Source organism: Saccopteryx bilineata, chromosome 2 (assembly GCF_036850765.1).
Source record: "Saccopteryx bilineata isolate mSacBil1 chromosome 2, mSacBil1_pri_phased_curated, whole genome shotgun sequence".
Lineage (NCBI taxonomy): Eukaryota > Metazoa > Chordata > Mammalia > Chiroptera > Emballonuridae > Saccopteryx > Saccopteryx bilineata.
In genome coordinates this window covers 370289894-370317211 of record NC_089491.1, presented here as the reverse complement: position 1 = coordinate 370317211, position 27318 = coordinate 370289894, and the positions used below count along the sequence as shown (strand labels likewise).

At 55.7% G+C, this 27318-nt stretch overlaps 1 protein-coding gene and 1 long non-coding RNA gene across 4 annotated transcripts in view; one reads left to right on the top strand and one right to left on the bottom strand.

Annotated features, from left to right (window-relative positions):
* LOC136326868 (uncharacterized) overlaps positions 1–19311 on the bottom strand; it is a 33458-nt gene extending 14147 nt beyond the window's left edge. The window contains exon 1 of the long non-coding RNA XR_010729533.1: positions 19252–19311. This is a non-coding gene — a long non-coding RNA (uncharacterized lncRNA). The remainder of the gene's footprint in view (positions 1–19251) is intronic.
* Positions 377–26199, top strand: FMNL1 (formin like 1). 3 transcript variants are annotated; one of them, XM_066263396.1, is made up of 27 exons: positions 378–902; positions 9489–9572; positions 11118–11231; positions 11869–11942; positions 12324–12407; positions 12789–12926; positions 13205–13222; positions 14481–14589; positions 15841–15917; positions 16128–16221; positions 17127–17201; positions 17499–17609; positions 18637–18786; positions 19271–19372; positions 19546–19798; positions 20056–20343; positions 20513–20637; positions 21284–21486; positions 21926–22160; positions 22328–22396; positions 23649–23729; positions 23813–23942; positions 24098–24261; positions 24572–24673; positions 24788–24883; positions 25136–25256; positions 25771–26199. In XM_066263396.1, the coding sequence occupies exons 1-27, from the start codon at positions 774–776 to the stop codon at positions 25872–25874; spliced, it is 3330 nt and encodes a 1109-aa protein (XP_066119493.1). In that variant the 5' UTR covers positions 378–773; the 3' UTR covers positions 25875–26199. The 3 variants fall into 3 exon arrangements, with proteins under 3 accessions (XP_066119495.1, XP_066119493.1, XP_066119494.1); XM_066263398.1 differs by lacking the exons at positions 13205–13222; positions 25771–26199 and adding an exon at positions 25416–25507 and having other exon boundaries at positions 377–902; XM_066263397.1 differs by lacking the exon at positions 13205–13222 and having other exon boundaries at positions 379–902.
* The last annotated feature ends 1119 nt before the right edge of the window (positions 26200–27318 follow it).

Genomic DNA, 27318 nt, shown 5'->3' with positions numbered 1-27318 from the left:
TTAGTCGGGAACCCGAGAGGGGGACGCAGCCCTTGCGCCCAAATGCTGCTCCTTTATGGGTTTCCAAGCCGCGCTTGCAGGTGCTGACAATCCTCGACTAGGAGGTTTGCCCCCTCCGGACCCCAGTCATGACCCCATTCATCCAGACCTCGACAATTCCCTGGCTTGGAGTAAGTGGGAGCCTGCGGTTCTAGGACCCGGAGGCGCTGCCTTGCGCGCCGCCGCCTCTGCCTTGCCTTGGTCGCCTCCCGCTCCGGCAGGTGAAGCGGCACCGGCCGCCCCCTCTGCGGCAGGTGAACCGGGTGGACAGCCCCCTCCCCGCCGCGCCATGGTTGCGGCGGACCCCTGGCTGGCACCCCGCGCCTGCCCCCTCCCTCGAGCCCGCCCACCGGGGGCTGGGTGCGTAGCGGCGGCGGCGAAACGCGGTCTGTGCGCACGGGGAGCGATAGCAGAAGTTAGAGACTCGCCGAGGGGGGAGCCCGCGCCGCAGCTTCCTGCCCCCGGCCCAGCCCTCTGGCCCCGGCGGCCTGCTGCCTGACTTCCTCCCCCCACCCCGCAGCTCGCTGCCGGGCTCCTCGGACGGGGCCGCCGCGATGGGACGCCGCGCCCCAGCCCCTGCGCGCCGCTGAGCCGAGCTCCCGCGTCGCCGAGCCCCCGCCACCGCTGCCAGCTGCTGCTCACCTCGCCCTCCAGGCCGGGAGCCTCGTCCCCCGTCCCCCGGAAAGCTGGATTTCCGAGGCTGGAGGCGCCTGGCCGACTGGGTGGGGACCACCATGGGCAACGCGGCCGGCAGCGCAGAGCAGCCCGCGGCGCCCGCGGCACCGTCACCCAAGCAGCCCGCGGCACCCAAGCAGCCGATGCCCGCGGTCGGAGAGCTGGAGGAAAGGTTTAACCGGGTCCTGGTGAGTGTGACCTGCCGCGTGCAGGGCGCGGGCGGGGGGTGGCAGGAGCTCAGCACGCGTCCCCGCCCCCGGGGGCTCAGGTACCGCTTGGAGATCCCCCGCCCAGTAGCAGCCCTCCACGGGTGGGACTGACAGTGGCTTCTCTTAGAGTGACTTAGCGCTCTCCCCCCAAAACTTTCTTCTACAATCACCCCGTCTTCCTCCCCAAGACACCCCCGTCCCCCAGCGCTCTTGGCTCTAAAGGTATAAGCAAAAATGTCCTGTGAGGAAGTTGGGAGGGGAGTATGGAAAGGGGTTCTCGGGATCCCCCCTTCTCCACTGCACACAAGCCCAGACGCCAGGCGTGGATCTGGAACATCTGCCTGTCTCAGGGTCAAAGATGAAAGGGGTTACATTTTAACCTTCTGGGAGCTGCAGAAGGAGTTGAGGTGTTTGGTCATGATTTGTTGGTGCCCAGGCTGCTAGGAGCTGGGTTGTCAGATCATGCAGAGGAGTTGTTTATGTTTCTCACCTGCTGTATCCTGTCCCTGTATCCGGGAGAGGTTGCCTGGCCGTCCTTATCTTGGGCATCCTCTCTATCCACTGAAGGGATTAAGGTTAAGAAGGATGGGGTCAGGATGGGTTGCTCACTCTGGCTTGGTGTGGAGCAAAAGTCTGGAAGCACTCCACCCTGCCCACTGTCATCTGCTCCCAGGGGAATTGGCGGGCTTGGGGACTAGGCCGCTGGGGAGGGGTCCACCAGCTTAGGCTGAGCCTAGAGGCAGTCAAAACGTGTTTGGAGGGTGGGGGGCTCCAGAGCAAAGTCAGGGTTTCCTAAGACCTAGTGGGAGGTAAAAGTAAGGAAAAAGGGCCACTCATTCTCACTTCCCTTTCCCCACCCCAGCCCTGTTCCAGGTTCCCTTCTCTAACTAATTGCCTGATGGCCTGTCTGCTGTCAGCTCCCTTTTTGGACACTGGATGACAGGCGAATAAGGCCATGCTTTTTCCCAGAGGCACTTCCCAGATTGAGCAGGCTGGCACTGCAGGTCTGAGGGTGGAGGCCCCAGGGAGGCACAGGCAGCACAGCAGTGCTGGCTGGTGGCAGTGCTCAGTTCTTATCCCCTCTCCCTCCTTAACATCATTTCCTCTCCCCTGGCCATTAGGCCGGACTTGCCAGATCTTCTACATGGCCCCTCCTAACAGTTCCCGGAAATCTTGGCTACTGCCCCCTCCCAGGAGAAAGGCTAGGAGGGGTTTGGCAGAGTTATAAGAATGGGTCCTGTCTGTCTTTGCAAAGACACCTTGCTCGATTAGGGGAGAGGGAGAGATTCTGAGGGACACCTCACATCAGGCTAGGCCCTGATCCCCCCATCTATCTACCTGCTTCCCTCCCCCAAACCCATGGCCTGGCACAGCTGAGCTGAGCTGAGCAGATGGGGAGGGGGGAGAATGAAGAGAGACAGTGTCTGGGGGCCATCTGGGGAGCCTGAGTTGCTGGTGGGTCCCTGGACCCCTACCAGCCTGATTGGGGGGACCCAGGTCTGTCTTTTTCCCCCAAGTGTATATCTTTGGATGGGAATGGGACTGGCTCTCAGGGTGAGCTCCAGGCCTCAGTTCCGTCTCTGTTACATACACTAATGAGGAGGAGCCATGTGAATAATTCAGACCAGTGGAAAATCCAGAAGTCAAATGGTGAGGCTCTGATGCATGTGTAGGACTTGACTGCTCTGCTGGCACTTTGGCCTTTGCTAGGATTGGCTGAGTCTGACACTAAATGCCATTGGGAGTCTATAAGTACCAGGGTGTGGAAGGGTGGAGGCTCCAAGATGGGTGTCCTAGGGGGGAAAGGGGTGGTGGCTTGGTAGAAATCTAGGGCAGCACCACCCCAGTCCCCAGGAACCCCAGTGTGTTTACACCTCACCTCCTTCCTGGGGAGGCATCAGCCTGTTCCTCAGCCTGTATGGGCAGAATACACTCAACCCAAGGTCACTTGGCTAAGAACTTGGCTCCTCTCTCTCCTCACCAGCAGGGGCATGAGCTCCATCCTGAGGTGACAGCCTTGGTCCCCGCTTGAGGCTGCTTAGGGCTAAAGAGTTAGCTGAACCCAGAGGCCTGGCAATGGGTATTGCAGGGTACGCCTTCATCTGAGCACTGCCTCTGTGGCCAGAACTGAGTCCTGTCCTCCCTGAATGTCTAAGAGAAGAACCTCAGTCTGCTGGGAGCGCTGGGCCACCTCCCCCAGAGACCCCCAATCTTGATGGCGGAAGCACAGCCCTCCCCTTGGGATCTAATCACTTGACTGCAGGGAACCTCCTCCTCTCACTTAAGCTCACTTTTCATCCCTGGTAGGGAGTAGGATCCTGAGACCCCAAACTACTCCTGGCTGGGGGACCCACCTTGTGGGTGAGGGGTAGCCGCATGGCCAGAAAGCAGATGAGGGAGTTTGCTCTCCCTTTCCCCAGGGGCAGCCTTTCTCCCATGCAAGGCTGGGGGGTGGGGCTACTTTTCTAAGAAGGTTGTAAGAGAGAGGGGTGCCCCTGTTTAACATGGGGGTAGGGAGAAAGAGCAGGTTGATCCAGGGTTTCCGGCTGCTGCCCCGCGACATGGGCCTGTTGCAATGGTGGGAAACCAGCCCTCGAGGCTCTGCATTCTCGCTTCTCCTGTGCCAGGCCCGGGGCTGGGTGTCTGCCAGCCCCTTCAGGTCTTCCCCTGCCAGGGGTAGAGTTTGGGATGGCAAGGCACTCTTTCTAGGCCTGCCAGAAGTGCCATGCTTATGGTCAGGCATAGGATACCCCTGATGTGTCTGGGCAGAGAGGAGCCTGTAACCTTGGGCCAACGGGATCACGAGAAGATGCCCAGGATGTTGCGCTTGAGGTTGAGAGTGATATCGGCATCCAAGAGGAGGCTGGACCACTTGGAGGATCTGCCTGGTGGGCCTAGCACCCTGGAGTGCCCTTACCATGTGCCCAGAGTCATAGGCACTTGGCTGAGCTATGTGGGGAGGTCAGGACAGCTCCAAGCAGGGTGTGGGTGTTGGGGTCTCCTTTCAGCTGGAGCCCTTCCTCGCTGGGGCTGGTGGAAAAGAGCAGAGGTGGATATCTCTATTCTGTCAGCCTGTGGCCCACGTGCTGTCTCCTCGGTCCAGCTCTCTCTTCTGGGGTGGGGCAGATGAAATACGGGGGCATGTAGCTGTGGGGTCCTTCAGGCCCTGTGCCTCCCATCTCTGGACTGTCTTACACAGACGATCCCAACGGAGCTGTGGTCATGTGGTCAGATACTGAGCTGGGCAGAGGCTGTGGGTTGACATTCCCAGCAGGCAGGGCTGGCACATGTTGACCCTGGAACCCAGGGATGTGGTAGGCATGATTCACAGTGACATCTGGGGCCATTTGGCAAAGAGCTGGGTGAGATGGGCAGGAGCAGGTGGGGCTGCTCTTGGGGCCACCTATGCATTTTTCCCAGGAACGTGGAGCCCTGGAAGGTGGCTTGGGCCACCTGCCTCTGCAAGGGGCAGGGGTTACTCATGGGAAAGGCAGAGTAGCTTCCCCGGCTTCGGGGTCATGAAGCTTGGGGGTTGGATTTTGTCTTTGCCATTTTGTGACCTTGAGCAAGCTACCTACCCTCTGAGAGCCTCAGTTTTCCTCAGGAGTAAAAGAGAATAATAGCCTGACCAGGCGGTGGCGCAGTGGATAGAGCGTCCGACTGGGATGCGAAAGGACCCAGGTTCGAGACTCCGAGGTTGCCAGCTTGAGCACGGGCTCATCTAGTTTGAGCAAAAAGCTCACCAGCTTGGACCTAAGGTCTCTGGCTCAAGCAAGGGGTTACTCTCGGTCTGCTGAAGGCCCGCGGTCAAGGCACATATGAGAAAGCAATCAATGAACAACTAAGATGTCGCAATGCGCAACGAAAAACTGATGATTGATGCTTCTCATCTCTCTGTTCCTATCTGTCTGTCCCTGTCTATCCCTCTCTCTGGCTCTGTAAAAAAAAAAAAATTAAAAAAAAAAAAAAAAAAAAAAAAAAAAAAAGAGAATAATAATGGTATATGCCGACCTCTTAAGACCATTAAAGGGATAAAATTGAGTTAATGGGATTAAATAGAGTGCTTAGCACAATGCCGGACACACAGCAAGTGCTCAGTAAACACTGTCCACTGTGAGGAAGGAGATGATGATGGAGTCAGGCTGGTCTTCTCCATCTTGGAGCCCTTCTAGGTGAAAGAGCCCAACTCTGCCTTTCCCTTCCCTCCACTCCCATTACCAAGACCATCCAAGGTTGCTGTGTTTAGCCATCAGGGGCCAGGCTTCCCTTCCTGCCATCATGCAGGTCAGCAGCAGTGGGGCCTAGACTGAAAACTGCCTGGTGGCCGGAAACCACGAGAGGGAGGGCCCACCTCTCCTGGAGGGTGGGGCAGCGGTGCTGCTAACGGTAGCTGTGTGCACATGTGGAGGGGGTAGGGAGGCCTCCACTTCCCTCTGAGAGAGGGTGTGCTGGGAGGGGGGGTTCCCCAGTGAGTAAGAGCTCAGTGTGGGCAACAACAGGAAGCGTAGGGTGCTGGGTGGCAGGAAATAGAGCTGGTTCCTCAGATGGGGGACTGGGTCCAGGCTGTCTGCAGAAGACCATGGGGGGCCAGGGCCCACATTTTTCATTGTCCTCTGTGCCCCTTCTTCAGAGGAAACTGACTCTTCTTACCAGCTGGCCAACCAGGTCACCTTGGGCAAGCGACTTGAATTTTTCTGTGCCTCAGTTTCCCATTTGTGAAATGGGATTTTAGTCGTATCAACTCTGTAGGCTTGTTGCTGAGGTTTAAGTGAGTGAGTAGATGTAAAGCACTCTGAATGGAACCTAGCGCAGAGTGCTTTGGGAGTATTTCTTGTCATTTTCCTCCTACCAGCTGGATTTATGGGCAGGGCCTGCTGCCCCGTCTCCCACCCTGCTTGTCCTTGTCCCTGCTGTGCAAGCCCTTGGACCCTGATGGGAGAAGCTGTTAGCTTTTTGGGGTTCTCAGCACCTGCCCCTAGGCCCAGGTTACCTCACAACCCTCTCCTATAAGCCTGGGATTGCTGATAAGAGCCCCAGAAAATCTATATACCAGACTTAAAAAGTGGACAAAATTGATTGTTTTTGGAGATACGCCAAGAGCTTGAAAACCAAGGTTGAGAACAACTAGAGGTGGGTGGGGGGAGATGGTGGGGATGTGGGGGCTGCGGGCAAGGCCACTGCTAGGCTCAGGCTGTGGGACCGCTGCAGACCTAGTCTGAGACTGGGGTTGGTGCCCAAGTTCAAGGACATCCTGGGGTTAGAAGGGCAGGCTTCAAGGGGAGAAGGTGGGCAGGTGGGTTGGAACTAGTCTCAGCTCAAATGAAAGTGAAACTGGAGGGTGTGGCTGTGTCCAGATGTAGCCAGAGCCCCTTCAGTCTCCAGAGACTGCTCCTGATGTCAGCACTGGGCAGCGGGGGCAGGCTATGAACCTGAGAGGGTCTGGTCTTAGGTGAGCAAGGCTGGGGGCTCCTCAGGCACTCAGAGAGGTAGGGGCAGGGAAGGAGGAGACTGATCTCCACACATTTTAATGGAAATATTGAGAAATCAGCTCCCTTTCTTGGTTGTATCCTAGAAGATGAATCCTATCTCCTTCTCCCTCTGACCCAAAGCATTAAGGGCAGTGGGGTAAGGGTGCTGAAGGGTCAGTTCATTTTTGGGCCAAGCCTTGGAGATCTGTTTCATTTACATGTTTTCACTAACTTCTGCTCATCATATGATCCCTCACCTTGGGGTCATAGGTGAACTCCCCCCACCCCCCCACCCCCAGTCTGTGAATTGCCTCTTTATTGTGGTATATCACCAGAGAGTATTATTACCACACCAGAACACAACTTCTCATGGGATGCTCCCAGGAGCTCTGTAAGTCTATGAGGCAGGACGGAAGTGTGCCCATTTTATGGAAGAGAAAGCTGAGGCTCAAGGAGCAAAGAAGTGATAGGGCTGGTGGGCCCAGAGCTGGGTGTCACATCATTCCTGTCCCTTCCCCTTTTCCCCCTCATAGGAGACAAGTCACACACAGCTGGACTTCCCTGTCCTTTTCTGTTTCATTTGAGCTCCGTCATCCAAACTTCTACTTGTCTCCCAGTGCTCAACGCCATAGTGCTGCTTCCTTGCTAAGGTCCCTGGGTCTGCTCTTATCTTTCAGGATGGCTTCGCCCCGCTCAGAGTGAGTGGCATCCACTCGTCCCTCTCCCGCTCCCTAGGGTGCCCGTCTCCTCAGTGGGCAAGGCCAAGGAACAGCTGCTAATTAGTGCTCAGCGCTGTCAGAGCTATTTCTGATTTCGGAGCCTAAATTTAGCCCGTCTGGCAGGCTGGCATGTGGGCTCGGGGGCCTGCGGAGGCCCAGGTGAGGAAGGGACAGAGGGGTACCCTGTCCTCTATTACTGTTGGGACAGATATGCCAGCTCCAGCAGAGCCTTCCCCCTCCTCACTAATAACCAGGGGCTTTCCTAAGGGACTGGTCCAGGATGCTGGTTCAGAGTCGGTCTGTGCTCAGAGCCCACCCGGCTCCCCTTTTACTGGCTTTATAACCTTGGACAGGTCGCTAATCTGTGCTTGCACCTGCAAGATGGGAATAATAGTGGTGCCAGTGATGGGGGTGAGGGTGGATGGCTGCATCTGCATGCCAGGCTCAGAGCAGTGCCCAGCACAGTAAGCATTCAGGCAAAGTGGCTCCCACAGTTGTTGGGGTCATTGTTATGGTTAGTTGCTGCCTCTAGAAGTGCCACTGGCACCATTCCAGGAACCAGACAGGCCCCTGGGGTAGGCGAGGGCCTGGAAAGACCCACGTTAGGAAGTGCTCTCTCCTCTAAGGTTCGGCCACCCCCTCAGCCCCCACTTCGTCCTTGCTGGTTCTGGCTGCTCCACTTTCCCTGCCATTGCCCGCCCTCCCTCTCTGCTTCTTCCTTTCCCCCTCAGCTTTGCCCCCACCTTGGCCCTGCCCTACCCTGGGTCTCTGTGGGGTGGGGATGAACCAGGAGGGACCAGAGAGAGAGAGAGAATATGGTACCAGGGAAGCCTCCCTGGCCCAATAGGACCCTCCACAGAGTCCCTCCCTGTGAAGCCCCTCCCAAGGTGGCAAAGGCGGCAGGCGCTGTTTGGCTGTTGTAGGATTAGGGGATGGTGACAGATGTCGGGTTGGGAGAGGGTGGCCGATGAGACAGCAGCGGTTTCCTCAGTCAGGGCTCACTTTCACAACAGGGATGAGGAATGACAAGTCCCCACGCCCAGGCGGCCTGGGGGTGCTGGTAGAAGGGCAGGCTCACCGCTCATCTGGAGCCCCAGACAGAGGCTTGGGCAATGGAGACTGAGAGCGCCCAGCTTCCTGTTGTCTGGGGCTGACCGGAGGCAGTGATTTTTGGTATGAGGTCTGTCCAGAGCCCGCCCCAGAACTAGGCCCAGCACCCCAGAGAGGAAGCTGGCTGAGGAGTCTCGGATGGGTGTGGCCCCCTCTCTGCTCCAGCTGTGGCCTCCTCCTCTGAGGGCCGCCTGAGCTGGTCACAGGGGCTTTCCCTCGTGTCATCTGAGGAGACCTGTAGCCCCTTGAGGGCAAGAACTGTCTTCCAGGGTCTGACACATAGCAGACCCTCAGAAAACCTGGGGTTTACTGAGCTGGGGTGAATTGGCATCGTCTTCTGGGTTTATTAGGAAGACAATGTAAGTCCTGGGGGCCCAGGGAACCCCAAGCACTGGCAATACCTGTGATTCCACAGCCCCAGGTGGGACCCTATGCATGCCCTGTGGGGGAGAAGCGTGACAGGGACACAGCACCCATGTCATCTGAGGCCTGGGGAGGACCCAGGCGGAGCAATGCTGACGTTTTTTGGTTTGGGAGGGGAGTCCCAGCCCAGGCCACCAGCACCACAGACCCAGCGAGCTGTCAGCTCCCTTCAGGTCCTGTGGCTGGGTGACCTTCCCCTGGGCCAGCCCCCACAGCCGTGATGCAGCTGCTTGGAACTCCCTTCCCTTCTGACCTCAGCTCTCCGCCTGTCTCCACCCCCTTCCTTCCAGAACTGACTAGGTGGGAGGGGGCTGGAGAGGGAGGGGGAGAAGCCCGCTATCTGCCATCGGGATAGAGGTTCTCTGGTTTGTCAGACACTGGTGCCCTGGGCTGGGATTCTGCATACACATGTGGTGTCTGGTGGCATGTGGCCACACTCGGGCCTGGCTGCAGATGGCTTCCCTGTTAGCTTCTCACCCAAATGGGAGAGGATTCGATATCCCCATATTGCACATGGGGAGATGAGCCCAGAGGTGCCTGAGGTCCTAGGAAGTTAGGCTGAGACCCTGCACTCCTGCCTGTGTGCCAGGTGTGCCAGGGAGGCGCAGTGGGGAGACCGGGCTCAGGCCTTGGAGTCGGGAGGACTGTGTTGAACCTGGGGCAAGGTACTCCACCTCTGCGCCTTGGTTTTCTCATTGGCTAATGCTCCTTACCCCCTGGGTTGGTCAGGAGCAGGGATTCATGTGTATGACAAAGCTACTAGTAGATCCCCTGAAAATGCGGTGTTCCCCTCCTCCCTGTTGGGGCCCAGGCTCTGGTCTTTACCTTGTCCTTCCCCTCCCCAGAACTGCATGAATTTGCCCCAGGACAAGGTCCAGCTGCTGAGCCAGTATGACAACGAGAAGAAGTGGGAGCTCATCTGTGACCAGGTGGGTACCAGGACCCTTCTGCCATCGGGGCTCCCTGCCCTGGCCAGGCAGGGGCTGGCAGGAGAGGGGATACTGCCGTGCTGCCCATAAAGCTAAGGCCCTGCCTAGAGGCTAGTGTAGCATCTGGGGAGGATGTTGGGGTGCTGGGTACATCTGCAGGACTCTGGAATCCCTCTCTCTTGGACATGGGCCTCTCCAGGGACCTTATGAATCATGAGCAGGGCTGCGTTTTTTCCCTGAGGAGCTGGCAGGGGCTAGTCCAGGCACTACCAGCTTGGCTGGGGCTGTGTCGCCATCCTCCTGTGAACTTCCTGGAGCAGCTTCTGTTGACCTTCCAGCTCTGGGCAGAGGAAGAGAGGGGGTAACCCCAGGGTTGGATAGCTTCATTTGACCCCAGGGGAGGTGGGCAGGATCCCTGTCCTCCTTTTACCTTGGGTCCAGAGAAGCTGCTGTCAGCCAGGCAGCTCCCCAAAGTCAACCAGTTACCAAGTGCTGGAGCAGGGACTAGAACCCCCATCTCTTGGTGCTCAGTCAGGCTCCTGAGCTTGCCACCTTCATAACTCACTGGCTGTCCTGGCACTTCCAGCTTTCAGGGCTGCTGTCCATGGTAGCAGAGGGACCCCTCCCACTGCTCGGGAGGGCGGGGCCTTGTTGCTGCAGTGGTTTAGGGATGGAGGGAGGCGGGCCGGTAGCAGTGGAGGCTGAGGGTGGGGAGTAGGGAGCAGTGAGTCTCTCCTGGGAGCCTGGACTAAGCCTTGGTTGCTGCTAATGGATGGGAGGAGCTGTCAGGGCAGGAGTCTGGGGATGGGGGTGGGGAAAGGGCTAAGCCTTGGGGAGAGGGTGGGAGCTGCCACCAGAGGCTTTGAGGCTGTAGTAGGAGTTCCTGCCACTTGGCCTGGCATCTCAAGTTGGGGCTCCAAGGCCTGGGAGAGGTGGGAGGTATAGGGCTGGGTAGATCTGACAGGTCTGAGTTGGGAAGGATGGGGCTTCGCTGGGTAGAAGGTTTCTGATGTGTCTCCACCTCTTTGTGTGGGTGCTGGGTAAGGCAGGGGAGTTGGGAGCACAGAGGATGAGTACACGCACAGGTTCCTACCACCCCAGGTGAATGGATAGCTGGGGTGGTGTCCTGCTGAGGACCTGGGCCCTTTCATAGGGCCCCTCCAGAGTGTTCCTCTGCCCAGTACTCCCAGCTGTAGGCTGTGTGTGGGCCAGAGTGTGTGTGTGTGGGGGGGGGGGGGAGGGTGCTGGGAAGGTGCCACCTGCTGGCCGTCTGAGCGCTTCCTCCCAGGGTGGGGTATGGCAGGATTGACCCCTCCATTCTCCACCCCAGGGCTGTGCTAGGGCTATGGCCTGTGAGGCCACAGTGCGAAGCAAGGGCTGGGGTCTTTTAAAGTGGCCTGGATAGTTGTTTGGTTATGTTTTTGGAATTTCACAGAGGTCTTAAGCAGCCTGGAACCTCGGGTCAAAGCCGAGAATGGGACATTGGGATGAGGGCTGGTCCTTTGCCCTGGCTGGTTCCCTGTACACCTCATTCCATCTCCCCAGGAGCGGTTTCAAGTCAAGAACCCCCCCACAGCCTACATCCAGAAGCTGAAGAGCTACCTGGAAACTGGTGGGGTCAGCCGAAAGGTAGCAGCGGATTGGATGTCCAACCTGGGGGTACACGTCTCCCCCTTTTACGCTGTCTCTTTCCCCCTGCACCTTCCAAGCTCTGGGCAGCTGGAGTAACTGTGTGTATAGACTCTCCTGTGGTTGTGTGGGTGCATGTGCGAGTGTGTGTGTTCACAGGGGACCGAGAGTGCCCTGGGCAGGCACTTTCAAAGGTTCCTCTGTGTACCCTGTGTTGCTTACATGGGCACACTTGTGTGTACTTGTATAGATGTGCACACCCTGTGTGTCTGTGCATGGATGTGCATGTGTGTACTTTTGTGTCTACATATGGATGTGTGTGTACCCTTGAGTGTGTGAACCCCACATGTCTGTGTATGGACGTGTGGGTACCTTATATCTGTGTGCCCAGGGTGCTTGTATCTGGATGTGCATGTGTGCAGGGGTATATGTGTGTGTGCTGTATGCCTGTGTATGGAGGTCTGTGCATGCACCCTGCATGTCTGTGCATGGGGGGATACATGTAGCCTGAGAATGCTTATTCTGTTGGGCAGGTGTGTGGAGGTGGTGGGGGAGGCTGAACATGAAAGACCAGTTGTGGGGGAAGGACTGACTGCTGCTTCAGCGCTTGGTAGGCCAGTGGGAGGCCGGGCTCCACCCACCAGACTCCCCTGTTCTTGGCCCCCAGTTTAAAAGGCGAGTTCAGGAGTCCACTCAGGTGCTGCGGGAGTTGGAGATCTCCCTGAGGACAAACCACATTGGGTGAGCCAGGGCTCAGGTTTCCTTCTGGAGGGCCCTGGAGAGCTCTGTCTCCAAGCAGCCCCTGGGGCTTCCCTTGCTAATCCCCCACTGACCCCCTTCACCTGGCACAGGCTGTGACTGTGGGCCACCTTGGAGGTGGGTGTTCAGGACAGCTTCTCTGCCTCCTCTCCTACCCACGCTCTGCATATCCTTTGCGGCATGGCTGGGCCGTGGGTCCTTCCTGAGTCCCCTAGCACCCCCGAACGTCACTGGGTCTGAGACTGGGGCTGCTTGGTCTCTTCCTGGGGGCAGTGTACCCCAGGGACCCTTGCCTGTCCTCTGTGCCCATTCTGGGCAGGAAGTCCTTGCTGGTTGGGACTCAGGGAGCCCTGTGTCCTACAGGTGGGTGCAGGAGTTCCTCAATGAGGAGAATCGTGGCCTGGATGTGCTCCTCGAGTACTTGGCTTTTGCCCAGTGCTCTGTCACGTAAGCCCCCTGCCCTTGTTCTCATGTTGCTTCTTGGGGTCTTGGTTCATGCTTGCCTGTACATGGCAACTCCTCTGGTCACTTCCACGCAATGCCGCTAAGCCTACACTGGAACCTGCACTTGGCCTTGAGCAATGTCTCTTACTGAAGGCCTGCCATGGATAGTGAGGGATCTATCTGGGGGTGGCCACCTGGGACCTGGTGCCTTATTCTTCTGTTCCACCATTCCCTCTCCCCCACCATGCCCAGCACAGTGCCAAGAACACAGCTTCCTCCTCCTATCCTCGTCTCTCCTGCCAAAGTGTCTCTCCCCATAATTCCCCCAGATCCTCTGTTAGGTACCCCTGCAGTGTTGGCCTCCAACCCCACTCTCACTCCCAGGTATGACATGGAGAGCACAGACAATGGGGCCCCCAGCTCGGAGAAGAGCAAGCCCCTGGAGCAGTCAGTGGAAGATCTCAGCAAGGGCCCGCCCTCATCCTTGGCATCACAGCCCAAGAGTCGCCACCTGACCATCAAGTACGTGGGCCCTGTGGCAGGGTGAAGGGGTGAATGGAGCTTCACCCAGCCAGCTTCACTCTGGATCCCTGGGGATAGTGGGAGGGATAGCCTAGCATTAGGGGTCAGACAGTAAGGGACTCAAACAGAGCTCCGGACAGGGGTGTGTTAATAAGCCTTCAGGAGTAGGTACCTAGAGGCTGGAGTCTGGCTGGGTCTGGAATAAGGAGGGGGTTTCTGGATCAGTGGGACTCTCTTGTACTCATCTAACCCCCTGTTTTCTTCCATGCGGCCTCCAGGTGCCCCCCTTCTCCCCGGTATGTAGCTGCCTGGGGGCAGGTGCATGCCTGGTGGTCCCCTGGGTGGTGGTGGGGTGAGGCGTTCAACTGATGCCCCTGGGTTCAGCTGCTGCGATAAGTCATCCCACCCTGACTCAGGGCATCCTGATGGGAGGTAGGGGGAGGCAGGAGATGGCCTGGAGCCACATGTAGATGTCCAGCTTCCTCTTGTCCTCCTTTGGGTCTAGGGGACTAACTTCATATTAAGACCCAAATTCTCACACACATGTTTCTTTGTTCATTCATTGAACAAACATTTTTAGCATTTACTACGCATCAGGAGTAGGTTCTCAGGAAACAGATTACCCTCCCCTTGGCATTCCTTGGTCTAGTAGGGGTCAGTGTATGACAGGTTGTCATGGAAGTGTGACTGGGAGCTCTGAGAAGGGAGGCGGCCACTGTGTGGGGCATAAGGAAAGCTTACCAGAGGAGATGGATGGCACTGGAACTATGTCTTATGATATGGGCTTTTCAGGCAGTGATGGGGACAGGGAAGGGCATTGCAGGCAGAAGGAATAGCCTAAGCAAAGACTCCGAGGCATAGTTGAGCAATGATGAGAGAAGGGTGGTGGCAGAGGGAGAAGATGGGGCTCACAGCGTTGTTGAATATGTGATAGAACCATCAAAAGGGCCTGATGTGGAAGTTACAATTGGCAAGTTCTGCAGCAATGAAAAAAAATCATGTTTTTTGGTCAGCAGTTATCAAGCACACTCATATGGCACTTATTATGTGCCAGGCACTGTTCTGAACTCATTTCATATTATTATCCTCCGTTATTATCCTTTCGGTTTTACAAATGAGAAAACTGAGGTACAGGGAGATTCCCTTGCCCAGTAAGTGGTGAGCTGGGATTTGAAGCAAGGCAGTCTGAATTCAGAGTGGGCTTCCTCTGAAGATGGAAGATAAACCCACGTGGCCATAAGCGCCACCTTGTGGAGAGCATTTCTGTGGCGGTTTCCAAGCTTTGTCTTATAAGCTGTCCACCCCCACAGCACAGTAACCTTTCTCAATGCCAAGTTGCTCTTAAGGGTCTTTGTTTTCCTGACCCCACCTCACATTCTCCCCAGCACACCAGGCTCCACGCCTAGAGACTGAGGAGCCCTTCCTGCTCTCAGCCAGCCTCTTTGGTTGGATAGATATACCCTCCTCTTACCCCAGAGGCCATCTGAGTGGTGGGGGGACTGGGAAGCCAGGTTTGAGATTGTAGCCCTGCTGCTTCCTCCCCACCCCATGCAGGCTGACCCCAGCCCACAGCAGGAAGACCCTGCGGAATTCCCGCATCGTCAGCCAGAAGGATGATGTCCATGTCTGCATTATGTGTTTGCGTGCCATCATGAACTACCAGGTTGGTCAGGCAGGCCAGTTCTCACCAGGGGCTGCCTAAGCTGCTGAAGTTCTGGGACCACCTATGCTCCTACCCTGTCCCCCCTGGAGAACCTAGAGATTGGGGCTGTTGGCTCAGGGTCTTAAGGATGACAGTATTAAGGAGAAGCCTAGAGTTCTGACCCTTCTTGGTCAGGTCCCCTAGAGCAATGTTAACTTTTTCGTGGACCAGCATGACATTTCTGGTGGACTGGCACTGGTCTATAGACTGGCAGTAGAAAAACACTGCCCTAGACTACTCTAGACATGATTAGGAGCATGGGTATGCTTCACGTGGGGACTTAGGTATACTTGCTAAGAAAGGCTGGATACCAGGCCTATAGGGAGAGCAGCTCTGGGTTCCTTCCTTCCTTCCTTCCTTCCTTCCTTCCTTCCTTCCTTCCTTCCTTCCTTCCTTCCTTCCTTCCTTCCTTCCTCCCTCCCTCCCTCCCTCCCTCCCTCCCTCCCTCCCTCCCTCCTCTTTCCTTCTCTTTCTCTTTCTTTCTTTCTTTCTTTCTTTCTTTCTTTCTTTCTTTCTTTCTTTCTTTCTTTCTCTTTCTTTCTCTCTTTCTTTCATTCAGAGAGAGGAGGGGAGGCAGAGACAAACTTCTGCATGATCCCCAGCAGGGATCACCCTGCAAGCCCACTAGGGGGTGAAGCTCTATCAATCTGGGGTGTTGCTTTGTTGCTCAGCAACTGAGCTCTTAACACCTGAGGTGGAGGCCATGGAGCCATTCTCAGAGCCTAGGGCCAACTCGCTCTAATTGAGCCATTGCTGTGTGTGTGGGAGAGAGAGAGAAGCGAGAGGGAGAGGGGTGAAGCAGATAGGCACTTCTCCTGTGTGCCATGACCAGGAATCAAACCTGGGACATCCACACACCAGGCTGACACTCTACCACTGAGCCAACCAGCCAGGGTCAGCTCTGGGTTATTTCATTTGGAGGAATGATTAGTGAAGCTGGTACTCTCTCACTCAGCTGGCCTTTGAGGATTCACTGGGTCCAAGGTGCTCAATCTTGAAACACTGACTTTTGAACAGACAAAGATATTTAAAAAGAGGGACCAGGCTTTGACTGCCACAGAAGAGGGTGTGGATGGATAAAAAACGTTTTAAGGTTGAAGGCAGTTAAAGACCAGAATGATCTAGCACTGGCAATCCTAAAAGTGTGGGGCAGGAGGGTGCTGGCAGTCCTGGGGGTCTGCCTGGAGGAGCTGACTTCTCCTCTCTCCCCAGTCTGGCTTCAGCCTCGTCATGAACCACCCAGCCTGTGTCAATGAGATTGCTCTCAGCCTCAACAACAAGAACCCCAGGTGAAGTCCGGGCCCCTAACCTTTCTCCATATCGAGATTCTCCTTCTACTTAACCCCTCGCCCACCCTGTCTTCCACCATTCTCAGGACTACTGCCCAGGCTCAGTCTGCCCCACTCATCAGTTTCCCTGTCTGCCATGCGCCAGGCCCGTAGCCACCCTTGCTGGAGGGCCTGCTGTTCTTAAGGGACAACCTGCCCTTCTTTCCTCAGAACCAAGGCCCTGGTGCTAGAGCTGCTGGCAGCTGTGTGCCTGGTGCGGGGAGGACACGACATCATTCTTGCAGCCTTTGACAATTTCAAAGAGGTACTAGAGGCCCCCACTCAAAGATGTCATTGTACTCTAGTGTTGCTGATAGCCCTTATGCTGGCAGTTGTGGCCTCTGTGGGGGGTGGCTGGGGGTGTCGAGTGGACATTTTGGGAACAAATCTGGGATGGATAAGCTCTGAAGAGAAGGTGTAGAGTCACATGGGGCACTGCCTGGAGTGACAGAGACAACTATGGGTATCTGCTCAACTTCAGTCTTGCCAGATCCAAATTGGACTTGATCCATTCCATACATCTTGGAGTTGCTGACTCTGGTTAACTGGCTCCTGAGAGGTAAATGCTTGAGGCTAGGATGCAGAAGGCAGTGCATGGCACTCATTCCTTTCATGAATGTTTATTGAGCACCTACTATTTGTCAGGCACAGAGTGGGCACTTGAGATATATTAGTGATTCAGCAAACAAAAGAAACAAGGCAGGGAAAGAGAGATAATAAACAATATAATAAATAAGCAAATTATATAGTGTGTTAGAAAATGTTAAATGCTATGGGGAAGAAGTTTGGGATGCTGTATGGGGAGGGGGAACTGGTTGCAAGATGGTCAGGGAAGCCTCCAGGAGAAGGTGAGATTTGAGCAAAGCTGTGAGGGAAGTGAGGGGCCTGGCATGGTGGCTATCCCAAGTAAGAGCACACCAGACTGATGGATCAGCAAGTGCAAATGCCCTGAGGTGGGAATGCCCCAGATTGCCAGTGTAGCCAGAGTGGAGAAAGGGAGGGGGAGGGCTGTGAGAGATCGAGAGGGAGTGGAGGTTTTGAGCAGAAGAATGATACGGCCTGACTTAGGTTTAACTTGAGAGGAACCTATAGAGGCACAGGATGGCATCTGGAAGATGGCTTAGGGAGTGTGCCACTGGCACCTCAGTGACAGCCATTCTCCCCACCCAGGTGTGTGGGGAGCAGCACCGCTTTGAAAAGCTGATGGAATATTTCCGGAACGAAGACAGCAACATAGACTTCATGGTGAGCTCAGGAGCCCAGCCTGGGCTTGGGCACTCTTGGGTGCAAAGTGCAGCCAGGGGCCTGGGTATCTGCCCCTGTAAAGTATGAGGACTGACAGTCAGTGGGGGAGGGGATGTCAGAGAGGGGGAGGCTGGAGGGAAGGAACGGAGGGGAGAAGTATGGGTAGGGGCAAAGCCGGGTAAGTGGAGTGAGAAATGTGCAGAGGGAGGCAGACTTGGGGGGTCCATGGGGGCAAGAAGGCACTGAGAACCTCTCACCCAGGGGATCACAGACCTCCTCATGTGCCCTATTGCCCAGGTGGCCTGCATGCAATTCATCAACATTGTGGTACACTCAGTGGAGAACATGAACTTCCGTGTCTTCCTGCAATATGAGTTTACCCACCTGGGCCTGGACCTGTACTTGGAGGTGAGCCCTGTACTCTTCCCTGGACTTAACTGTTTGCCCACTGCAGAGTATGGCTCAGTGGTTGGCAGCATGAGTATAGGGGTCAGGCAGACCTGGGTTCAAATCCTGACTCTGCCACTTCCTAGCTCATGTGACTTTGGATATATCTCTTCTTTCTGAGTCTGTAAAACAGAGAATCTTAGCATAGTAATGACTATCGATAGGATGGTGTCTGCCACATAATAGGCACCCATTCCATAGAGCCAGGCACTAGAACAGGCTCTAGGTGGCCCTGGGTCTAGCTGTGGGAGCACATAATGGGGAGGACAGAGATACTGGGCCAAGTGAGAGCTGGTGCACACTGGATGGGTCCAGGTCATGAAGGTGTTCCTTGCCCTGGGAAAGGGGACAGAAGGGCTTGGTGCTTCCTGGCCTGAGCAGAGAAGCTGCAGCTTTCTCCTCTAATTTTTTTTTTGAGGCTTCCTGGAGGAGCAGGTTTTTGGGATTGGATTTATTAAAGCCAGGGTTAACAGCAAGCTAGGGTACTGTATCTCCACAATGGAATATTATTCAGCCATAAAAAGGGATGGAATACTGAAACATGCTACAACATAGATGAGCCTGGAAAACTTTATTAATGTGAAAGAAGCCAGATACAGAACACCACATGGGGTGTGATTCTTTCATATAAAATGTCCAGAATAAGTAAGTCCATAGTGACAGAGAGTAAATTGGTGGTTGCCAGAGGCTGGGGGAGGAGAGATGGGGGTGATTGCTAATAGGGACAGGATTTCTTTTTGGGGTGATGAAAATGTCATGAAATTAGATAGCAGTAATGGTCACACAACTTTGCAAATATACTAAAAACCACTGAATTGTATAGTTTAAAATAGTGAATTATGGTATGTGAATTATATCTCAATAAAAATAAAGGGGAAAAAAAAGCAGGCTAGGGCTCAAGCCCCTTCCTCTGGGCTCTGGTGGTGAAGGGAAGTATTGGAAAGCTCCCTCATCCCTGGCCTCACCCATACTCCTGTCTGGGAGACAGAGGCTCCGGCTCACGGAGAGCGACAAGCTGCAGGTACAGATCCAGGCCTACTTGGACAATATTTTTGATGTGGGCGTGCTGCTGGAGGACACTGAGACCAAGAACGCTGTGCTGGAGCACATGGAGGAGCTGCAGGAGCAGGTGACCCTGGTGAGAGCTGCTCCTGAACTCGGCCCACAACATAGACCCCCAGGTCCCCACACTGGCCTCAGGCATTGGGCCTGGCTCCTCAGTTTGCCCTGGATTTAAATCCTAAATCCTTTGGATGTCTTAGTGAATGTTCATTGAGCTCTTAACATTGTGCTGGATCTCTGAGGAAGGCAGGCCCCCAGTGCTTAGACTTCAGGCCCTGACTTGGGTAGAACGTCAAGCCTGAGACCCTTTCCAGCTGAGTTTCCTCTTCACCTAACTCCCCCATCAATGGTGCCTTAGATTCCCCTCCTGAAATAATTTTAGTGCCCTCAGTGCTCACCTACTTCGGTTCCAGTGCCAGGCTCAGCCCACCAGGCACCCTGGTCTAATCACGTCAGGAAGCCTCCCCCAGCCCTCCAGGCAGGCATGCTGATGCCGCCCCCTCAGGGTGGTGTCAGTGCCCAGCAGCGGGTGGGAACTCACCATGTGCCGGGTGCCACAGCTGACAGAGAAGCTTCGGGACGCGGAGAACGAATCCATGGCCAAGATTGCTGAGCTGGAAAAGCAGCTAAGCCAGGCTCGAAAGGAGCTGGATTCCCTGCGGGTGAGGCTGGATACGGGGCCGGGCCAGGGGTAGTCTGGGCTAGGGGTGGTCTGGGCTCTGAAGAACAGACCAGTTGGGGCTTCTAGGCTTGATACCTCCCTCCACCCTGGCAAGAGGGTGGGACTCCGTGCCAGATCGCTGGTGGGCACTGACCCCTCCCCGGGGACTTGCAGGAACGCTTCAGTGATTCGACAGCCACGGGCGTCTCCAGGGGTCCACCCGAGCCTGGGAAAGTACCTACCCCTGCCCCAGCAAGGCCGTCGACCCTAGAGCTGAAGGTGGAGGAACTGGAGGAGAAGGGGTTAATCCGTGTCCTGCGGGGGCCTGGGGATGCGGTCTCCATCGAGATCCTCCCAGTCGCTGTGGCAACTCCAAGCAGCAGTGATGCCCCGATTCTGGGAGTGCCTACCAGTTCCCAAAGCCCAGGTGCGCAGGAGCTCCTAGCTGGTTGGGGTAGGGTGGGGTAACCAGGGCCTGGAGAGGAAGCCTAAGGACACCACCTGCCGGAAGAGTTGGAGTCAGTAGGTTTGGGTTGTGGGTGCTGATCAGGTAGATGCGGGTGGGTAGAAAACGGGTACAGTGCGCATGCGTATGGTGAGGAGGTGGAGACTAGACCACCCAAACCAAAAAATTGACACCTCTCTCTCCGCCTGCCTGTTCCCGGTTCTCTCTCCCACCTGCAGCAGAGCCGGTTTCCGGAGCAGCAGCCCCGCCCCCGCCGCCCCCACCACCCCCACTACCCAGCCTTCCCTCCCAGCAGGAAGCCCTGCTTGTGGAGACCCCAGCGGCCCCGCCCCTCCCAGGCAGCCCTGAACCTCCACCGCCTCCGCCACTACCAGGAGTCCTACCGCCCCCACCGCCACCACCACCACCGCCTCCTGGCACAGATGGGCTGGTGCCCCCGCCACCCCCACCGCCTCCCGGAGGTCCCTCTGATGCTCTTGGAGGGCCCAGCCCAGAGATGGGCCCGGGTGAGTGGACCACCCATGGCTGGCTGGGGGTAGAGGGAGGGCCTCAGTGTTCTCCAAGACCCTTTCCTACTAGCTCGTGCCTGCCCTGCCAGGGGTTACTGGGCCCTGGTTCCCTCCAGCCATGCCACCCTTTACAGCCCCAGTACTTACCATTCCCTCCCTGTCCCAGGAGTGAAGTCCAAGAAACCTATCCAAACTAAGTTCAGGATGCCGCTCTTAAACTGGGTAGCCCTCAAACCCAGCCAGATCACGGGTACAGTCTTCACTGAGCTCAATGATGAGAAGGTGCTGCAGGTGAGTGTGGCCTTGCTTGCTGCCAGTGTGGGCACCAGAGGAGGGGACTTGCCTGGACCATGCTGGGCACTAGGAGTGCTCATTTCCTCCACCCCATTTTACAGATAAGGACATAGAGGCCCAGGAATGGGCATTAGCCAGATTGGAATAGTGAATCTAATAGGCAGTGTATCCTGACTCCCCTGAAGGACTTTGCTTCCATCCCCACAGAGGGGCACATCTCTCCTCCAAGTCTGGCCTCTCCCTCCTCCTTATAGGCCCCTCTTCATCACCTTCCCACAACCAAGGTTTCAGCCTTTCCCATTCCACTTGCAGTTTTTCAAAAGGCATGTGTTCTCTGGCCTCCAGGCCATTGCTCAAGCTGTTCCCACTGCCTGGAATGCCCTTCCTTTCTGTCCCCTTCAGCTATAACTCCTTGGCATCTAGGTCTTCTGTGTTGGATACTGCTACTCCACCTCCTCAATGCTCTTTCTGTTTCCCCTGTATCCCCCATCAGGGCCTGTGGTCAAGCTGAGTTACTGGTTTGTTTTTCTGCCAGTGGCCAGGTCAGAGCTGGATATGTGGTTTTAGCACCAAGCATAGTGTTCAGCTGGGAGTGTACTAGACCCCAGCCAGCCAGCCCTACCTCCTCTCCCTGTGCCTTCAGGAACTAGACATGAGCGACTTTGAGGAGCAGTTCAAGACTAAATCTCAAGGTCCCGGCCTGGACCTCAGTGCTCTCAAGAGTAAGGCAGCCCAGAAGGCCCCCAGTAAGGCCACACTCATTGAGGCCAACAGGGCCAAGAACCTGGCCATCACCCTGCGCAAGGGCAACTTGGGGGCTGACCGCATCTGCCAGGCCATTGAGACGTGAGTACCTCTGCCTCGGGCTTGTGGGTAGCCCAGCCCTTCTAGGCCAGGGTTGTTAGGCGGATCCCCAACTATGGGACACAGCCCACCAAGCTTCATATCAACTCTGGTTAGGGAGTAGCGTTGTTCCCATTTTCAGGCCAAGAAACTGAGGCTGAACTGTGAATTCATGCCCAGACAGATGTTCCCATTTCCTCCCAGCTTCATTGTCCAGCTATGGACACTCAGGCTCAGGCATTTACCGGTGGACATATGCCACTGGTTTGTGATGGGGACCCTAGGCTTCCCAGCTGGCAAGTTCCTTTAATTCCTCCCTCTTGTTTCCTGAAGCCATTGTAAATAGCAAACACTGAAGTTCATTTATTCAAAGAAGGGGAGGGGATAGTCCTGCTCTCAAGATCTGGTGGGCATGGAGTGATACCTTCCCCTCTGCCTCTAGGTACGACCTCCAAGCCCTTGGCCTGGACTTTCTGGAGCTGCTGACCCGCTTCCTGCCCACGGAGTATGAGCGTAGCCTCATCGCTCGCTTCGAGCAGGAGCAGCGGCCAATGGAGGAGCTGTCAGAGGAAGACCGCTTCATGCTGTGCTTCAGCCGCATCCCACGCTTGCCAGAGCGCATGGCTACACTAACCTTCCTGGGCAACTTCCCAGACACCGTCCAGCTGCTCATGCCGGTATGGGGCAGGGCAGGCAGAGTGGTGTGGGTGTGGCCTGGATTGAGGGTGGGGTGGAGGCCGCCTCAAACCTGGGTTTCAAGAAGGCATTTGGGAGTGCTTGAGCCTCCTGTGGGCGTGCCCCCTCATGGCCCCAATTTACCTTGCCTCCCCCATTTCACCTCCAGCAACTGAATGCCGTCATTGCAGCCTCAATGTCCATTAAGTCCTCTGACAAACTACGCCAGATCCTGGAGGTGAGTGAGAGCCCAGGTCAAGGGTCTGGGAAGGTAGGATCCACCCTTGACCCCCTTGCTTGTTCTGGGTCATGTTAGAGGGAGACTCAGGCCCTGCTATACACACCTAGGATGCAACAAAAATAATGTTCTACTCTCACATACAGGCTCAGGGTGTGTGTGTGTGTGTGTGTGTGTGTACAGGGTGAGGCAAAAGAATAAACTTTCATAGTTTATTCTTATATTCTTGTATTGTTTATTAATTATTGTATTCAAAAGGGGTCCGAACATATGGTAACAGAGGATGATTTGACCTTGCATGGTGGGTACACAGTGCAATATACAGATCATGTATCATAGAAATGTATACTTGAAGCCTGTATGATCCTGTTAACCAATTCACCCCAATAAATTTTTTTTTTTTTATTTGCAAGAGAGAGAGAGGAGAGACAGGAAGGGAGAAAGATGATGAGAAGCGTAAACACATACTTGCATTACTTTAGTTGTTTATTAATTGCTTCTCATACATGCCTTGACTTGGGGGGGGGCTCACACTGAGCCAGCGACCCCTTGTTCAAGCTAGTGACCTTGGATTCAAGCCAGCAACCTTGGGCTTCAAGCCAGCAACCTGTGGGCTCAAGCTAGTGACTATGGGATCATGTTGATGATCCCCTGCTCAAGCTGGTGACCCTGTACTCAAGCTGACAATCCTGCACTCAAGCCGGTGACCTCGAGGTTTTGAACCTGGGACCTCAGTGTCCCAGGTCAATGCTCTATCTACTGTGCAACCACTGGTCAGGCCCCAATAAATTTAATTTAAAAACCCATAAAACAAAAGTGACTATGACTGTAAACCTACTTTTGCTCCGCCCTGTATACAGTATCACACCTCAGATCCTGCTTGAGGGCTCAACCCCTCTGGAGGTTACTGTGTGACTAGCAGAGCACCCACACCTGCTCAGTGGAGTCTAGGGAACCACTGAAATGGCTGTTAGAAAGGTGGCAACTCCACAGCCTAGGAGGAGATGTTGACAGCACAGTTTTGAGTAGGAATAGCAGAGGACACAATTGGGTGTGCCATGGTGTTAGCCTTGTTCATGTGTCAAACACATACACGTGCATACGCATATGTCATGGACCTGAGGGGTCCATGCAGGACTGCAGTGGGGGCTGAGTGTGGGGCTTGCTCTTTGCCATCTTTTCTTGTGCAATTTATACTTTAAGGGGTTTCCTCAGCTCAGTACCCTGCTGAGCTTTCCCCTGACTCTCCTAGATTGTCCTGGCCTTCGGCAACTACATGAACAGCAGCAAGCGTGGAGCAGCCTATGGCTTCCGGCTGCAGAGTCTGGATGCGGTGAGGGGCGAGAGAAGGGGTCCCCTGGCTTGGGAGATGGGCAAGGGCTGGTGGCCTGTGGCTTATAACAGGTCCTCGTGCAGCTGTTGGAGATGAAGTCGACGGATCGAAAGCAGACATTGCTGCACTACCTGGTGAAGGTCATTACTGAGAAATATCCACAACTCACAGGCTTCCACAGCGAACTGCACTTCCTGGACAAGGCAGGCTCAGGTACGGCTGGGCAGTATCCCCCATCCTTGGGTTGGGGGAGGAGCTCAGCCCTGAGGCTTGATATAGGTTGGGGGAAAGCAAGGGGACCACAAGATGTAATTGGACCAGAATGCTGCCTCTCTGATTCCCTCCCTCTTTACTGCCCCATCCCCCAGTGTCCCTGGACAGTGTCCTAGCAGATGTGCGCTCCTTGCAGCGAGGTCTGGAGTTGACCCAGCGGGAGTTTGTGCGGCAGGATGACTGCGTGGTGCTCAAGGAGTTCCTGAGGGCCAATTCCCCCACCATGGATAAGCTGCTGGTGGACAGCAAGACGGCCCAGGTGGGCTGGGGCTGGCCAGGCCCTGGAGGTGGGGAGGGTGGGCGAGGTACAAAGGGCTACCCAGGTGGGCTGGGGCTGGCCCGGCCCTGGAGGTGGGGAGGGTGGGCGAGGTACAAAGGGCTACCCAGGTGGGGCTGAATAGCCAAGGCTTGGAGGGGCACGGCCATAGCTGGGATACCTTGGGATGAACTAGAAGTGAGGGGCCAGAGGAGGAGCAGAGAGGAAGTAGTTGGGGTCTGAATGGGGGTACAGAGCAGTGCTTCAGCCCTGAGAGGTCCGTGCTGATGGGGCTGACAGGCTGTGTCTGCAGGAGGCCTACGAGTCTGTGGTGGAGTACTTTGGAGAAAACCCCAAGACCACGTCTCCCTCCATGTTCTTTTCCCTCTTTGGCCGCTTCATCAAGGCCTACAAGGTATGTGTTTTTGGTAGGCAGGCTGGGACCACTGTGGGGCCTCCAGCCTGTCCATGTGGGCAGTGGGAGGGCTGGGGGAGACCTCAGCTCATAGAGACCAACCTTGCTCCTCAGAAAGCTGAGCAGGAGGTAGAACAGTGGAAGAAAGAAGCAGCTGCTCAGGAGGCAGGCGCTGACACTCCGGGCAGAGGGGAACCCCCAGCGCCCAAGGTAGGAGCTGCCGCTGAGCTTGGCCCTAGGGTACAGGGGTGCTTGGTATCCTCATCTCCAAGGTCTGGCCCTCCTCCACACCCTCATTTTTACTGACAGATCGCACCCAAGGCGAGCAGCCTAGGAGGAGAATGGGTCCCTTTTGCTCAAGCCTGCACTGGGGGCTTGCTGTGGGGGACCTGACAGACAGGATTAGGATTTTGTGGGGAGAGGTGCTAGAAGTGGAGCTATATACCCTTCCCCTCCCCCCAGTCCCCACCCAAGGTCCGGAGGCAACAGATGGACCTCATCTCTGAGCTGAAACGGAAGCAGCAGAAGGAGCCACTCATCTATGAGAGTGACCGTGATGGGGCCATTGAAGATATCATCACAGGTAAGGGGTTGGCCAGGCCTGTCTCGTCGTCAGTATATCCTTCTATGCTGTCCTTTATCCACCCCCCACCCTGGGGGTCTGGCTGCCTCACTGCCTCTTTGCTACTTTTCCTGTCTTTCTTTTTCCTTTCTCTCCCCACTCCCCCCTCCTAACCCTCAGTGCTCAAGACGGTGCCCTTCACGGCCCGCACCGGCAAGCGGACATCCAGGCTCCTCTGTGAGGCCAGCCTGGGAGAGGAGATCCCCCTCTAGCTCTCAGGTACCTGGCTGGCCTGGCCTTTGATTCCAGAGGCTGCTCATAGCCCTGGCGGCCCTTGTGGGGACTGAGTCCTGCTGCCCTCCCCTGGGCCATGCATGCTGGGGTTTGTTTAAGGGGATCTGGTAAACATAAACAGGCCCCTCCCACGTGCACACAACCTGGGTCTCTAGGTGGGTGAGGCCTATGCCCTGGAATGGCAGTCCCAGCCCCTGGGCAGACTCCTGAAGGGTAAATGTGTCCGTATCCTCTCTGCCAGATCTACGGAACCAGCCCTACATCCGCGCAGACACAGGCCGCCGCAGCGCTCGCAGGCGAACACCGGGACCCCCCCTGCAGGTCACCTCAGACATCTCGCTGTAGCAGCTATTTCTGCAGATGGACTCTGGGGGTGTGGGGGTGGGGCAAGCCGGAGCTCAAGGAAGGTGGTCCTCAGCTGTCTGCCTCTGTCCCCAGCTGTGAGCCCACCTCAAATGGGCTGGCACACCCTCATCTTGCCACAGGGGATAGCATCTCCGGCCACTCCCCCCAGATGCTGCTTGCAGCACACCCTTCACCCCCCCAACAGCCATACTGTACTTAGCCTCAGCGGGAGCCTGGCCCGTAACTTATGAAATGCAACCTCACCCCTACGCCCAGGTCCCTGGGATCCTCCATTGGACCTTATTTTTATACAAGATTAATAAAGATGTTTGCAAAAGATCTGCATCCACTCTGTGCCCCACCACACCACAGCCAGTTTGGTTCAACAAACGGTTTACTTGTACAAGTTCTTCATAGCAGGGACCTACAAACAGGCTGGCAGAGGGGGAAAGCGCTGCTTCTGCACTAGAGTTGGGGAGGAGGGAGCCAGCTTTGCAGGGCGCTTATACTCCAGTGCAGCGATTTTCAACTTTTTCATCTCATGACGCACATTAATGACTAAAATTCTGTGGCACACCAAAACATATATTTTTTGCTGATCTGACAAAAAAATATAGGTATAATTTTGATTCGTTCACACCAGACAGCCATTGTTGTGTTGGCTGTTATTTATTTTTTATTTGACAAGCTCAGGGAAAAGAGGTCAGTGCCCATGACTAAAAATAGGTATTTCATGTTTTAAAAATTCTTGCAGCACTCTGTTGAAAATCACTGCTCTAGTGTCTGGTCTGAGAACCCTGCAGGAGGCAGAGGGGATGGGTAGAAGGTCCACTCCCTTGTTCGGGTTTGAGATGAAGAAGGGTTCTGTTGGCCTTTGTGCCCGCCCTGTCCCATTTCCACTAGTTTAACTTCCTATCTGGGTACCCTGCCCTATCCTTAGTCACGTCCGTGACGACCTCAGATTACATACATCTCCATCTGTCCGGCCTCCACCTTCGCCGGCCCTGTTCCCATTTTTTGTAGTCCTGCTCCCACTTTTTGTTTACCCCTCCGCTCCGCGATAGACACATCCCATCTGTCTGCCCCACCCCTATTCTCACGCCCCACTCTTCTCATGACCCGCCCATGTCCGCAGGCCCAGCTCCTTCCCCCGCGTCCACGTGGATTGCACGATCCCGGGTCCCGAGCTTGGGGTGGATGGAGGGGTAGGACTTGGGAAGTCGGACTTCGGAACTCCGGGCCAAGTTTCGCGTCTTGTGCTACGGTCACGTCTGCGCGCCCAGGTTAGATATCCGAGAGTAGGGGCTACGCGAACTTGGAGTGGGGAAGCCGGTAGGAGGGGAAGAGGGGGCCAGTCGTAAGAGCGGGTCCTGAGTGAGAGTTCCCACTCCAGTGGGTGCCCCCAGCCCCACAAAGGGGCGCGCCCGCTTTGTGCAGTCTACGC